The 15,726-nt window shown below is 35.7% G+C and overlaps 1 protein-coding gene across 1 annotated transcript in view; it reads right to left on the reverse strand.

Annotated features, from left to right (window-relative positions):
• Nucleotides 1–15,726, reverse strand: part of pacrg (PARK2 co-regulated) — a 93,350-nt gene that overhangs the window by 34,799 nt on the left and 42,825 nt on the right. The window contains exons 3-4 of the mRNA XM_052581253.1: nucleotides 4,039–4,210; nucleotides 2,117–2,266 (exon numbers count right to left, since the gene is read on the reverse strand). Of these exons, the coding sequence (XP_052437213.1) occupies nucleotides 2,117–2,266; nucleotides 4,039–4,210 (322 nt within the window). The remainder of the gene's footprint in view (nucleotides 1–2,116; nucleotides 2,267–4,038; nucleotides 4,211–15,726) is intronic.

Below are 15,726 nucleotides of genomic sequence, written 5' to 3' on the forward strand. Positions count from 1 at the left end.
GTTTATGTAGCTCTGAATGCCAAGATCAGGGGTTTGATTCCTAGAGAACATAAACTGACAAAATGTATCATTTACCGTAAGCCGCTTTGAACAAAAGCATTTAAAAATTTCCATAAAAATTGGATTCTGGATAATTATTGATTATAAAGCTTAAAAAAATAATAATAATTGAGAAACATATAATATAATATAATATAATATAATATAATATAATATAATATAATATAATATCATATAATATAATGCATAAAGTGCGAGAAATCACGAGTTTAAAGTTCAAATCATTCAATTCACACGGACCGACCATCACACAGAGAACACGCAATCATGCTGGATAAAAATGATAAAAACTTCACAAGATCTCACAGCTGGAGTTTGCTAGGTTTCTTAAATTAAATGTTCATATATTGGTCGACCACTAATTTTTAGCCCAGCTTCAATAAACTGCAAGTCTCCAAACATCTCTCTCTATCTCATATAATCAGACTACTTAACTATGGCACAGAACTAAAAGGTTTGTTTTTAAATCTGCAGATAAAAATAGCAACTGCTCATTTCTAAATTCACAAGATGCACAGAGTAGTGCCGTACAACCAAGGCAAACCAATTTAACCAGTCCTGATCTTGACTTGTAAACCAGGCATTAAACACTTAAAAGACTTTTCCTACCGCTAATTCACAGAGGAGATTAATATGGAGCCTGGAGCTAATGAGAGAAGCTTTCTCTGCTCCTCCAGTGCTCCTACTTTCGCTCAAAAAAAAACATTAGCAGATAATGTAACGGAATTAAGAAGACAAAAGATTCAAATTGGATATTGATCAGAGGAGTGAGGTGGCAGCATTTCGGCTGCTTAAGCCCGTGATGAGGTGATTGATCCACAATGCTTGTCCTCACGTCTGAAGATGTCTGGCAGGCCTATAGTCTGCCTGACAAAGGCAATGAATGGAAGCGTGAACTGGTCCGAAACCAGGACACATACAGAATGCTCATCGGGCCTCAGCACCATGTTTAAAAGGATGAAAGACATCAGACGACAAAGAGACACAAATATAACTACACAATCAATAGAAATGCAGTCGCCAGATGATGTAGATTCTTGTATTGGCATGTAGAAAGTCGGCATAAATGTTCTGTAATGATGTAGAATGTTCAATAAGAGTGACTCAGAGCAGTGCCAAAGTCGGCTGATCTGAGACCAGCTTTAAAGATCACAGCTGAAGGCTTGGATCCTGAAAAACAAGCACTGATCTCCAGCAAGACAAGGGCCGCAGGGATCAATGCAAAATCAATGTTAATTGTTAGTGTTTTTCTATGTGGGCAGATCAGAGACAGAAAAAATAAATAAAAAAAAAGTTAAACGTAAAACCAAGCAGCAGAAAAAGCACTGAATGTAGTCTTACAAAACATACTATAGAAGTAAAAATTGCTGTTCTATATAAACAATAAGTCACTTTTCCAAGGCACGCCTCTGTGTATTGTGCATAAAACCATCCCTTTTGAGACCACCATTTGTTTGTTTTTACACAGTCTTGAGAGATTTGTTGATTAAAAATACTTCTGTCAGGACCACTGTCATCAAAGATGATTGACAATTAGCATACAGTTTGGATTAGGGGTATGGTTCTGTTCTGTGCAAGAACTCCCTGTGCATCCATGCAGCCTAGCATGAATGACAGCAGAGAGTGCAGCGATAACTCCAGTTGGGTAAATAGAGAAGAACCAACATGAATTTATTGCAGGTATCATTAATGTTCAATCATTTAACATAAACATTTTAGAAATTAGTCTGATTCAAAGGGGGATCAGAAGGGTGAATCCTGACTGGATGAGAGGAGGAGCAGGGGATAGAGGAGGATAATTAGCTACTGAGCAACACTAAACAGCTGATAATACTGAAGGACCTCATATATGGGTGCTGTGATAGGTGTCACATCCATATAGGGAGGTTTGAGGATCAGCTGAAGAGTCAGCTGACACAAGCTTGACTAACATGACCTGCCAGAACCAACGCTACACTTGATATATACAGTATATATTTCACAAAAGTGATTTCAAAAGCTAAAAAAAACTTTTATAAAAACCAAAAGCAGTTACAGATTTAAATCAGTTGCTTACTGTTCATGTTCTTGAAGATGTTCAGGATAGGGAGGATCTGTCTGTAGTATGGGACCAGCGCCTCCCCCACCATATCTGCTGATACAACCAAGTGCTGCAGAACCTTCAGCGTGGTGCAGATGACCTGCCTGCTCCTCGTGTTGAGAGCATCTGCAGACAACACAGAGAGATGAAGAAAACAAGAAAGAAGGTCCAAAAACATTTTGAAGTCAGGAATAGTTTTGCCATTTTACAACTCTGATTGTAAACAACTTTCCCTTTTCTCCATCCATAGTTGAAAAATCACTTCCTTCACAGGCTCTGTATGCTGGGAAGAAAGCATCAATTCAATACTACAAAAAAACATTCATCTGCAACTGGCATGATATCCCATATTCCTGTGGTTCAATGGTTAGTCAAAAGAATGACAGACCACTTGAAAGAAGCATTTTCATTCATAAATATCTATTTTTCCATATGATTTGACTTCTACTGAAAAATAAGCTTTTGTTGTCAATAAATATATATTGGTTGCCCCTTGAATTATCAAATATTATTGATGTTATGATGCATTTAAAGCCTGCCTGAAGGTATAAGAGTGGTAGCTGTACATTGTACTTTACCAATCACTTCCACTTACTTCCTGCTATCTTATATCTGTATAACACACTATGAAATTCTAATTACCAAACAAACACGGCAAACTGTTTTCAATCAGTGAGACATTTGCACCAAAGGAGTGCTCAGTAATTTGTGGTGTGTGACGCATCTGGAGGAGTGAAGATCTGTTTCTAAATCTCTCTAAATAAAGGAACCGTTAATTCCTCCCTCATATTAGTCTCTAAAAATGAACGACCTCACATACCTTTTCCTTCTCTAAATACCACAGGAGCACAACATTAAGACACTTCAGTAATTGCGTTAGTTTAACTCCTGCAGCCATTCCTGTGAGAGAGGGAAGAAAAAGTGTTCTAATCCATCCATCTATCTATCTTGCAATCAAGAAGAAGAATGGATTCATTTAATCATCCCACAGGAGCTCATTTATTCTAGATTCTGGACTTCGATTTGACCAGTGCAAAATTTCACCTTCTTGTTTTTATTCTCTTCAATGTGACCTTTGCTGTGTGTAAGGTCAGTATTTGTTGTGTTTTTCCCCCTCCAGTTAGCTTAATCCATTCCTTCTCCTATCCATGATTTTCTAATGTATGCTAAGTTCTGCCTGAAAGAAGCTTATTTTGTCAGTAAGATGTACCTTGCATGTATAATACCATTTTTTTAAACAGGAAGACAAACAAAAATTAACCAATAAAAACTTGCATTGTAAAAAAAATAAATTAAAAAAAAATAAATAAAAAAAAAAACACATTATAACAAACGGTTCAAACTTCTATAAAAGGGGTCTTTTTGCTTTGCTTGGAAAAACGTTTTTCACAAAAAAACGAATAAAAAAAATGATATTATATAATTTACACAGGATCGTAAGAACCCCTGGCAAAAAATAAAGCACCCATGCCCAATATTGCTCTCATCACACTGGATTCTCCTTCAAACCGTTGAGCTCTTCACATGCCTTTGGCCAAACTCCAGCTGTAATATGCATTTTCAGCATTTCAAGGTTTGCTTCTTACCACCTTTCCATAAGCCAGATTTATGGAGAGTGACTGCTTTAGAGTTTTGGAAGGTAGCCTCTTGGAGGCCTCCCTTAATACTGTAATATTATTACTAATTTAATGCCATTTTTAGTTTGGCAAGCTTTGGAATGCTTCTCCTGTTCTTCCCTTCCTTTAAGATGAAGTGCATACTCTGTAGGACAGACTGACCCCCATTGAAAGATTTTGTGACTTAAAATAATAATAATAATAATTAGTTACTTTGGACAGCAATTATTCTATAGGACAGGAAGAGCATTAGGAAGCAGATTTCATCCTAATGACACTCACTTTTAATGGGTATGATGAGCTGTGGAATAACAGGCAGGATCTTACTGCCACCATGCTCCAGCATGTCATGGATGCCCTGTCGTGCGAAGAACTCATAGGGGTGAACTGTCTCGCACAGTCCGTCAAAGAACAGGGGGAGGTAGTGATGGTAGTCCAGTTTTTCGATCTCCACCTGTTTAAAACACACATGCATACAGGGTCAGCGTTATTTAAAGTGTGTCTGTTCACTATAAAATGTAGAAGCTGCTTCAAATGAGTGGAAGGCCAAAGGGTTTGTGTGTTTTTAAATAACCTCTCTCTACGTCTGTGCTTATATTAGACTCAACAAACACTCATAAGCTCCAAGCCGCATAAAGAGCAGCCCCTGTTTTAGTGCCCCTTAGCATGCCAGCACACATGACTGGGGGGACAGCTGTTCGGGGGTTTAGTACACTCAAACATGTGACTTCCTGTTGGGTCACACATTCACACCTGTTTTGCTTGGTTTATGAGGATGGAAACATGAATAGGCAAGGCCTGTTCCATGTCCTTGAGTATTTGACATACAGTCACACACATTACTGCCTAATTCTTTTTCTTCTTTCTGTCACAAGTCCGCAGTAGGTTTCATGATGTTGTGAATTGTGTTAATTAAAAAAAAAAAAAAACATTTTCAGTAAAAAATCTGAAACTTCCTACTAAATAAATGTATCTATTATATTAGAGTTTTTTATATTAAATATTTATAGGCTATCTATTATATTCATAGGAAAGTTTTAAGAGTTACATTTTTGTAAACAAACAACAACAACAAAACAATTTGGGTAAAAGGGGAAAATAATAACAACAATAATAATAATTCAAGATTCATTCTCTAAACTATTTTTGCCTTTTAAGTAAATAAAATATTAAGTAAATAAAATATTCAAATGTTTCTTAATTAAATTTTTTTAAAATGTTGTATTTTTTTAATCAAGAGCATAATGTGTTATATATATATTATATATATATATATATATATATATATATATATATATATATACACATTTTTTTTTGTGAATTCATTGTGTAACTGTTTATCACACATGTTGTTCTGCTATTGGTTGATTTAAAAAGTGTGTGTGTGTGTGTGTGTGTGTGTGTCACATGACCCCTCTACAACTGTTCTTTGTAGTCGTAGTGTCATAACAGGAGCTGTGAACTTCAAAGTTGCCAGAACCTCATCAAACCCCTCCTCAGAGATAAAAGTGTACACACACACACACACAAACACAAATGCACACGCTCACAAACACGGCATCATAAGCTTAGCAAGAGGGCTGATTGCTTAGAGCCAATTTACTGGCTAACCTTGACCTTTTCTGACTTGATCAAGTTCATCTTGGTGAGTCATACAGCAAAACTTGAGTACAAAAACAAATATGTGCAGTGTGCTGGTACTGTAGACACACACACACACACACACACACACAGGCATAGTGTGGATTCAGAACATGAAAAGCAAGAGGAGACACATGCAGCTAACCACAGACAGATGTCTCTCATCACTGGGGTGATGTCTGTGGAACACAACCTCTGCCTGTAGCATTAATCACTGGAACACTGTGAGTGTATGAGTAGGAGGGTCAGCTTTTGTGTACATTGTGAGGACTAAATGTTCCAACATGGATATTAAAACACTATTATTGTGGGGACCAGGTCATGAAAATGGCTTTACTAAATAATGTATTAATGACAAGATAAACATCCAAAAAGTATTCTGTGGGAAATAGGTTTAAGATTAGAGTGAAATGCATATAATAAACTGAAAAGACAAAACAAGTCAAAAGCTCTGCCATGATAGAAAAACAAACGTGTATGGTTGAGCAGATCTCCAAGGAAATTTATTAGGCTGTGTTGACCACGAATGCATGTGCACCTGATGTTGCTTCTAAAGGGATATTTTTTTTTTTAGTTATTGTGAATTCAGTGCCAACACGTACACTTATTATAACCAAGCATGCTGAACCACCTTTACAAAACTCACACCTCTGCAGGGAAAGAATCAGTGTCACTTACTTTTTTTTTTTATAGACAGAAGAATATATGTAGATTATTAAGCCACAAATGCAGAATTGTTCCTTAATAATTATCAAAATTGTCTAATGAAATAAAAAATGTCTAAGAAATAAGTCTCAGTTCTCACCATAGCTGCATTTATTTTATCAAAAATACAGTAAAATACAATTTTTACCATTGTTAAAATAACTGTTTTCTATTTTTAGATATGAAATATGAAAAATATTCAGTTATTTTATATTAATAATTCATCAACATTTTTATTACTTAATTGTTTTTTCTTTGTGTTTGCGTATATGAATTTTTTGTAGGCAAGGCAAGGGAAGTTTATTTATATAGCACATTTCGTACACAATGGTAATTCAAAGTTCTTAACATAAAAGAAACAAATAATAAAACAAAAATAAAAACAAGCAATTTTAAACCTTTGGAAATGATTTAAAATGGAAAATAATTTTACATAAAATACAGTGAATACGTAAAATTTTATAAGAATTAAATGTGATTTAGCACATCTGAAAATGATTCCAACTGTGGTAACTAAATTCCAACATAGCATTCCAACATAGTAACTGATTCCAACATAGTAACTAAAGTCGGACTCCCCTTGTTTTGTGTGAACCCTTGGTAATTCTAACTGACTCTATCCTAATGATCTGAGTGCTCTTTTAGGTTTATATTCAGTGAACATATCTGCAATATATTTGCTCCTAGGTCATTCAGTGATTTATATACGAGTAAAAGTACTTTAAAATCAATCCTAAATGTAACTGGAAGCCAGTGTAAGGACCTGAGGACTGGTGTGATATGCTCAGATTTTCTGGTTCTAGTCAGAATCCTGGCAGCAGCGTTCTGGATGAGCTGCAGCTGTCTAATGGTCTTTTTGGGAAGGCCGGTGAGGAGCCCAATACAATAGTCCACCCTGCTGGTGATAAAGGCATGAACAAGTTTCTCCAAGTCTTGACTGGAAAAAAAACAACATCTAATTCTTGCATTGTTTTTAAGATGATAGTATGCTGATTTAGTTACTGCTTTGACATGACTACTGAAACTAAGGTCTGTCTCCAGAATCACATCAAGATTCCTGACTTGAATTTTAGTTGTTTGACCCCTAGAGTCAAGGTATGCATTCACCTTGAACACTTCATCTTTGTTTCCAAATGCAATAACTTTTATTATTAGAAAGTTCTGGCACATCCAAGTATTAATTTCACCAATACATTGGCAGAGGGAGTCAATGGGACTGTAGTCATTTGGAGATAAGGCTAGGTAAATCTGGGTATCATCAACATAGCTGTGATAGGCAATTTGGTTCTTTCTCATTATTTGACTCAGTGGGAGCATGTACAGGCTAAACAAGAGCGGTGCAAGAATTGGCCCTTGTGGGACTCCGTATGTCATGGACGTCCACTTAGACTTATGCTTTCCTAGACTCACATAATAGCCTCTCCCCTCTAAGTATGACCTAAACCATTTGAGTACCATCCCAGAAAACCAGACCCAGTTTTCCAGTCTCTCTAGTAGTATGTTATGATCGACAGTGTCAAACGCAGCACTGAGATCTAGCAATACCAGCACTGATATTTTACCAGAGTCAGAATTTAAGCGAATATCATTTATTATCTTAATGAGTGCTGTCTCTGTGCTGTGATGTGGTCGGAAACCAGATTGAAAATTGTCCAGGTATCCATTTGAGTTGAAGTATTTGTTCAGCTGATTAAAAACAACCTTTTCTATAATTTTGACTATAAAAGGAAGATTAGATATTGGTCTATAATTGCTCAAAATGGTGTTATCAAGATTGCTCTTTTTCAAGAGAGGCTTAACAACTGCAGTTTTCAGTGAGTTTGGAAATGTCCCTGAATGAAGTGAGGCATTCACCACTTCTAAGAGATCTGCTTCTAAACAATTTAGCACACTTTTAAAAAAAGATGTGGGAAGTGTGTCAAGATAGCAGGTTGACGATTTTAGGTGATGCACTATTTCTTCCAAAATCGCTTCAAAAGTAGACATAGTATATTTTTGATATTGTGGCCAAATCTGTCTGACCTCTGCATTTCTTGATGATGTCCTGATTGTCTTTTCATAGTCTGAACTGCTATTGTTTATTAAAATAAGTTACATTAAAATAGAATACACCTCTTGTCACTAGTCACTATATCTTCCAGAAGAACATACTTAATAAAACCTGCCTGCTTACTAATATAACATTTTAATAAAATGCTTTATGTTTTCTTATTCTATAGTAAGTCTAACCAACTTTTAAAAGCAATAAGGCACTAAAGGCTATCTTGTGGCATCATGCCTAACAAACCCCTTCAGGCCTGTTTCACAACACACACAAAAGCAGTGTGTTTTCATATTTCTACACATATTAAAACATCACAGTATTCACACAGTCTGTGTTCACTAATCCAATAAATTCCACTTCCTGTCAATCATTTTCCATTTCAATATCCTGTGGGTTGTGGCAAATTTAAATCAAATTCACACACATGAACAGAAAGACAGCCAGTTCTTAAAAACTGAACTGTGCTCGCTCCTGGTGTGTGAGAACTTGTCCTTTAAAAGGATTTTGATAGCTCTCACATCTATTTGTGTAACATATTGATTTAGAGCAGCCAGAGATGTTAAAGGAAAGACAAATGATTTGTCACTGTTGCAAAAACAAAGAAATATGAGAAGCATCACACATGCTGCGAATGTGACATACATAAACCACAGAATGAGACTGAACAGCTCAAAAGAGACACCATTGGTAAGGTATTTGAAGTAAATAAAACAAAGATTGTTTTACAGTGAAACAGAGAATTATTTCTGACTCTTACAAAAATCGAAGCCCATTCTTTACCATTTACCCATTATTCAATTTGCGGTCTATTCAAAAGAAAAGGGTGAAAGGTCAAGTGGGATTTGAAAAGAGCAAATCTGATCATAAGTGGTCAGTGAGACAGAGAACAGGGTCGTCCCATATCGGTTGCTATGAGGACAGCAAAGATTTCAGTGGCAAATAAGTGAGCATTGAAATTACAGGTACAGGGGAAAAGGCAAATATGGGAGTCAGTGAAACATGAAAAGTGCTGGTCTCGCTGAAAGAGTTTCTGTTGAATGGATGCAATTATGATCCTTTTGGAAGCCATTAAAACTGTAACTGCCCATGAGCAGAGCTGTTGAAAGCTCTTAATGCCTGACAGATTGGGCAGAAAGACAGGCAGGTGCGGTTTGAGCTTGTATGGCTGCAGTGGAACGGATGAGGCAGAGCCGAAACTAACAGCCAGCACTCCAGACACACTCTGGCATTGAGGTGAGACATAAGGCTTGATGTGAATGCCAGCAGCACATTTCTCCTAGCATGCCGAGCACAAAGACACCTGTAGGGGGAAATGGCCAACCCGTGGTGTCGATCATGAAGATGAATGACCAAACTGGCTGCTTGATTTTATATCATCCCTAGAAGAGAAAGAGGCACTCGCTGCAGACAGGAGGAACTCAAGGGCACTCAAAGGACCTTGTGAGTCCCCTAGGCCAAGGGGGACGAGTGAGATGGTACTAAACGCAATACAGGCATGCTCTCAACAAATACTACATACATTTCAAGTTGAACAGTCAGCTTGACACACATTTTGACAGTTTGAAACGTGCCATCCATGTACAAGAGGAGGCAAATGTTCAAAGCAATGTCCTGGTTATGAGAGTGTGACCTGTGAGTGAAAAATGTCATTGCATTTCAGGAAACTACAGAGGGAGGAAAATAACTTGACATCCTCTCTTTGCCAGGCTGTCGCAGTAAGATAGAGGAGCGTTTTTTTCTGGCATGAGAGGAGGGGGAGTATACATTTTCAGGCTCATTCTGCAAGGAAATCATTCTGTTTTCTGGAGATGGCTGTGATGAAGTCACCTGCTGACACGCAGGGGCATATGTGGCACAAGAAGGGCTTCATCTGTCGAAATGAATGTACTCTTCACACCACATCAAAATGCTATTTACATGCTATATATGTCATGTGCAGGAAAGATACATATTTTTTAATTTAAAAAAAGTTAAGTAAATAAATCTTATAATATAATAACACTAATAATAATAATAATAATAACAATAGCTGCTATTAATTATTATAGAATGGTGCTTGTTAAATTATTTAATTAACATATGTAATTAAAAAATGTGTATGTATAATATTTAATGCAAGTATTCTTGTCTTGTTATATGTGCAAATGTCAAAAATTCACTATTTGAGAAGTGAATTATGTAGATTTGTTTTATGAAAACAAAAACAAATATCTACCAATGTCAACTTAATTCAACTTAAACCAACCTAATTCAAAGAGAAAACAAGTTTACTGATAGATGTTTGCTCTTGTTTAAAGCATAAACTCAGTTTCTCAGTTTTCATAAACTTTTCAGTTTCTCATAAAATATGACTTCATAATGTATTTAGATTTTAGGATGTTTAGTTATTTATACGGGAAAACAAAGCAAAATAAATAAATATATATAATATATATAATATAAATAAGTGAGCATTGAAGTTAAAGATACAGGGAAAAAGGATATATATATATATATATATATATATATATATATATATATATATATATATATATATATATATATATATATATATATATATATATATATAATTTTTGTTTTTGCAGTTTGCATTTTGTAAGATTTAATTCTTTGACTTTATGAATGTAAGACTTTCTACTTTTTAAGGACTTAATCTGTGAAAGTGTTAAGACCCACAGAAAACCTGTATCAAATATAATTATAATATAATATAATATAATATAATATAATATAATATAATATAATATAATATAATATAATATAATATAATATAATATAATATAATATAATATATTTCTATATAATATAATATATTTCTATATAATATAATATAATATATTTCTATATAATATAATATAATATATTTCTATATAATATAATATAATTTATTTATATATATTGTTGTTCTGCAATCATGAGCAGGATGATAAAAGAAAAGCATATAACATAGGAGAGGCAAATTTTTCTGCTCCTCCGGTCACCTAAGATAAAAAATCCAAAGCTTGTGTGTATATCATTTGGCCCGGATAACAGCAATGCTGTATGACTCACACCCAGCTTTCCATCACCAAACAAATACACATTTTCCTGTACTTAAGCTAATGTCAGGAGAAACCACCGGCGGTGGTGCTGAGGAGCTCCAGGATGGTGACGGGCTGTAACAGCAGTGCTCCAGAGCAGACCGGCTGGAGTTGCAGCCGTGGGGCTGTGAGAGGCGGGAGAGAGTTGACAGGTATTGTCAGGAAACTCAGTGAGTGGCCAGCAGACGGAGACGAGCTTGTCTCTGATGGGTTTATTGAAAAAGCTGCAGGCGCAAACTGCTTGAGCCAACATGGCTCTACAACACTCACAATACATAGACATGAATGGCCTTATTTCTCATTGTGCTTAGAGTCCCTTTTAACTCTCTTTTCTTCAGGCATTAAATACATTCAGCAGGAGGAAGAGCAGAGACAGACAGAGAAATAAATATAAAAACATGTAAATATTGACAGAAGAACCATTGTCTAGTACATATACACCAACATACTGAACTGGTCTGTAAAGACCCATACTAATCAGTTGCAGAAAAAAAAGTCAAAAAAAAAAAAAAAAACAACAACATTCAATTCAATAAATAAGAAGATAATGTTAAAAAATAAAATGTCAACTAAAATAAATAATGAAACAGAATAATACAATAAAATAATAGAATTATATTTATTTATAAAATTTTATAAAATTTCAGTAATAATTAAGTTCAATGTGTTTAAGTTCAATGTTGTTGTTTTTTTTAGAAAGCAAGTAAAATTACAACTTTCAATGAGAGAACAAAACAGAACAGGAGACAGATGTGAAACTACTGTGTATGAGTGATTGAGAAGTGAAGTGCACATTTGAGAGCTGTATGCGAAACACTGCTGCCCCAGGCAACTGTCTATATTACCTCTGCCGGGATCCGGCACTTGAGCTAGTACTCATATAGGCAATGTGAGTCTGAATATGGTTTAACATATTTCTTAGCCTTCTCTCTCTCCATCATTTTCTGTCACCTCTCCATCTTTGCAAGTGGAGCTTCTCTAGCTAAATTGCTCAATGCATGAGTTTGAAACACAGTTAGCAATGGCTAGTAAAACCAAACTTTTTCTCCTCTAGTAACTAGTGCCAATCCAGTTTAGAGTCAGGAGGAAGATGAAGAAAGTAGGGTGTGGAGAGAGGTGGAAGTGGAATTCACTTTTGGGCTTTGCTAATCACTTTTGGGCTTAGGGAAAGATTGGCAGAAATGGAAAAGGAGTGAGTTAATGAGAAAATATGAGGATTCTTGTGAGGCCTTTGAATGAAATATGGTTGATATTTTCTGTGTGCGGTGGAGACAGGGCTGTCTGTCATTAGCACGCTGAGGGCAGAGAATCTAGGCTAAGTGTTCAGGCCATTTCTGTTGCCTTTCCAACTGACTGCATAGATATGAGGATTTCACAGCCTATTACACATGATAATTGGAGAACATATTGAATTGGAGGCAATTTTCTCTTCTTCTTTGTATGCATAAATGTTTACAGTATTCACAGTAAAGTCTTGTCTGGAAGCATGTGACAGAGCATGCTAGATGACGGATCCAGTTACGTATCCAATATTTGTTTTAATAAATGTGCTTGGCACTCCGTCAAATAATACAAAATAAAAAATGGCATAATAGAGAAGGCTATTTAAATGATGAATGTTTTGTTTACATGGTTTATTAGCAATTCCCGGCATGCAGTGATATTCAATAACAGCACTCCACTAAAAGCGCACCTTTATCTCATTTCATTGTTGCCACTTCTCCATATCAATCAACAAAGTGAAAAGGAACGAGTGAAAGAGAAAAGAGATATGTGGACAAAAATGAGAGAATAGGTAAACATTTGTATTAAGCTGAAAACAATTTGCCAATTTTGACTTAAAAAGAACAATATTCCGTAGTCAATAGTCTAACAACATATGAAGCACAGCTCACCAAGCAGCTTTCTGTTGGTCAAAGCAAAGAATGAACTGAAATCTTTCACCCTCACACAAAATTACGAAACACATGGAATCCTATTGAAATGATTGGATTGTGTCTGCAAAAATTCCCCAAATGTGAATGGACTTTAAGACAAGAAACTAGGCTTTCTGAAAAGCTAGCTTTGAGTTTAAATCACATGTTTAACGGCTCTAAATCATTGTCCAGTACAGATAAGGGATGCTGATCCCTGGCTGAGGTGGAACAGTCATAAAACACAAGAAATGAAAAGAAAGATGGGAAGACATGAAAGATAGAATAAAATATTAAGTGCTTATTAAATGTCATCATCACATCCATCTGTCATTATAATCAGACGTAATCATGGCTGGCTGTCTGCTGACACACACATCTGTACAACTGACAGCACTCTGATTGCTTCTGAGGTGTCTTTATATCAGAGACAGGGAGACCAAAGACACATAAACCTAGTTATCAAAAGATTTAAAGCACAGAGATTTGACCAGCACAGAAGATATGTCTCCTTTTAATGTTACGTGTATCGTGAGCAAACTGCTAATGTAGCTACAAACAAAATTACCACTTTAAAACCTAGTGAGCTGCCTTACATTGGGCATCATAACCAGAGCCGTTAAGAAACAGAGTTGTTACACTCTCCAAGACTTCCATAGAAACTGATGAATGCGGTTCCGGATTTAAACCCCTTCATTTCAGTGTTTTCCATGGACACTTGTTTATAAACTAAAGAAATTACTGCATTTTTTACATTTCAATGCATTAGTTGACCTTTTGGAAATCTGGACAGTACTGGTATTTTATGAAGTGCATTAAAGGGGGGGTGAAATGCTCGTTTTCACTCAATATCCTGTTAATCTTGAGTACCTATAGAGTAGTACTGCATCCTTCATAACTCCAAAAAGTCTTTATTTTTATTATATTTATAAGAGAAAGATAGTCTGTACCGATTTTTCCCAGAAAAACACGAGCGCCTAGAGGCGTGACGTGTGGGCGGAGCTAAAGAATCACAAGCGCCAGTGGGCTTTTGCGTTGAGAGTGTTTGGAAGCTGTGACACAGATCCAGAGGCTGAAATTTAACAAGAGCAGCATCAGCAAAGGCGTCTCTATGTGGTATGTACTGAAACTGTATATATTTGCTTAGCGGTTTTGGAAAATGACTAATTTTCACTTTATGTCGTCTTTTTTTTTTTTTTTTTTTTTTTTTAAGCTGTACATGTGGAAAGTGCAGTTTACCCCATAGATTCTCTGTGAGGTTCAGGTCAGGCATGTTGGCTGGCAAATCAAGCACAGTCATATCATGGTCACCAAACCACTTGGAAGTGGTTTAGACACTGTTGGCAGGTGCTTAAGTCCTGCTGCAAAATGAAATCAGCTAACTCCTAACAATAAGAGCTACATTTAGCTTGTTTAGAATGTGTTATAAAATAGCAGCTGTGTCACAAAATCTTAAAATAAATCAATTAATTTATGGACAGTGGTTCCACATAATGGAAACATGTTATCTTTACTAAAATACTTTAGTTCGGATGATCTTGATTGATTCAAGTTATTTGGAAATGATTGATGAGGTTTACTCAATTCAGCTTAGTTCATCATACATTATGTATTTGAGTAGAGATAACATGTTTCATGTTTTACATATTTACATCCTGTACCCTCACCAAGGATGCCTTTATTCAAGCAAAAATACACATTTGTAAATAATAATAATAATAATAATAATAATAATAATAATAATTTCAATAGAGTTTGATGCAGCATGTTGCTAGCCTAACAATGAGTAATAGTAAATAACCATTAATCACCACTGAGGCTTTTCATTATTGAATAAAATCTTAATAATTTTCTCAACATTTTTCTCTCCTCATTTGCTATCTAGGATTTAGAGTAAATATATGCTCTTTTAGTTGCCATGGTTGCTATGGAAAGAAACCAATTGCCCCAAGTATAAATTTAAATGCAATCATCACTTCATTCCTGATTAGGTCTGAGTTCATTAGCAACACTCTCTTTAGCAAAAAAATAAATAAATAAATTAGCCATTGCTCGGGCATTAGCAATGAAGACATTCAGAGGCTGGTTTAGTGCTTAGAGGCACATAGGTATACTGAGTTATCAGTTCTGTTCTCTACCTGTAAGGATGTTCTTAATAAGTCTCGGACTAGAACCGCCTGGAGACTCTAGCCAAAGCCATTACACATGCTGATCTGATTGCCTTCATTCATTATTAAATCAAAATGCTGTGTGGCCTTCATGTCGGCAACTTTATGAGACTTTAAAATTTAAACACTTGAAAACTGACTGGTAATTCTGACTAAACCATCCAGTAAAAGGAGCAGTAAGGCTACGCCCATTCCACTCCCAGATGCTACTGATGATGTTAACACTTCAAACACAACCTGCCCCTGTCAACGATAGCTCAGAGACTAATTAAACTAAGCACAATGCTGACCAATTATACACAAAACAAGCTCGTTAGAGCAATGTAAGCCTGTTTTATTAATAACCCCATTTATTACCAAAATCAAATCACTTGTATCTGTAAACATCAGAGATACAACTGTGACATCAATTTTATATA

Source organism: Carassius gibelio, chromosome B17 (assembly GCF_023724105.1).
Source record: "Carassius gibelio isolate Cgi1373 ecotype wild population from Czech Republic chromosome B17, carGib1.2-hapl.c, whole genome shotgun sequence".
Classification (NCBI taxonomy): domain Eukaryota; kingdom Metazoa; phylum Chordata; class Actinopteri; order Cypriniformes; family Cyprinidae; genus Carassius; species Carassius gibelio.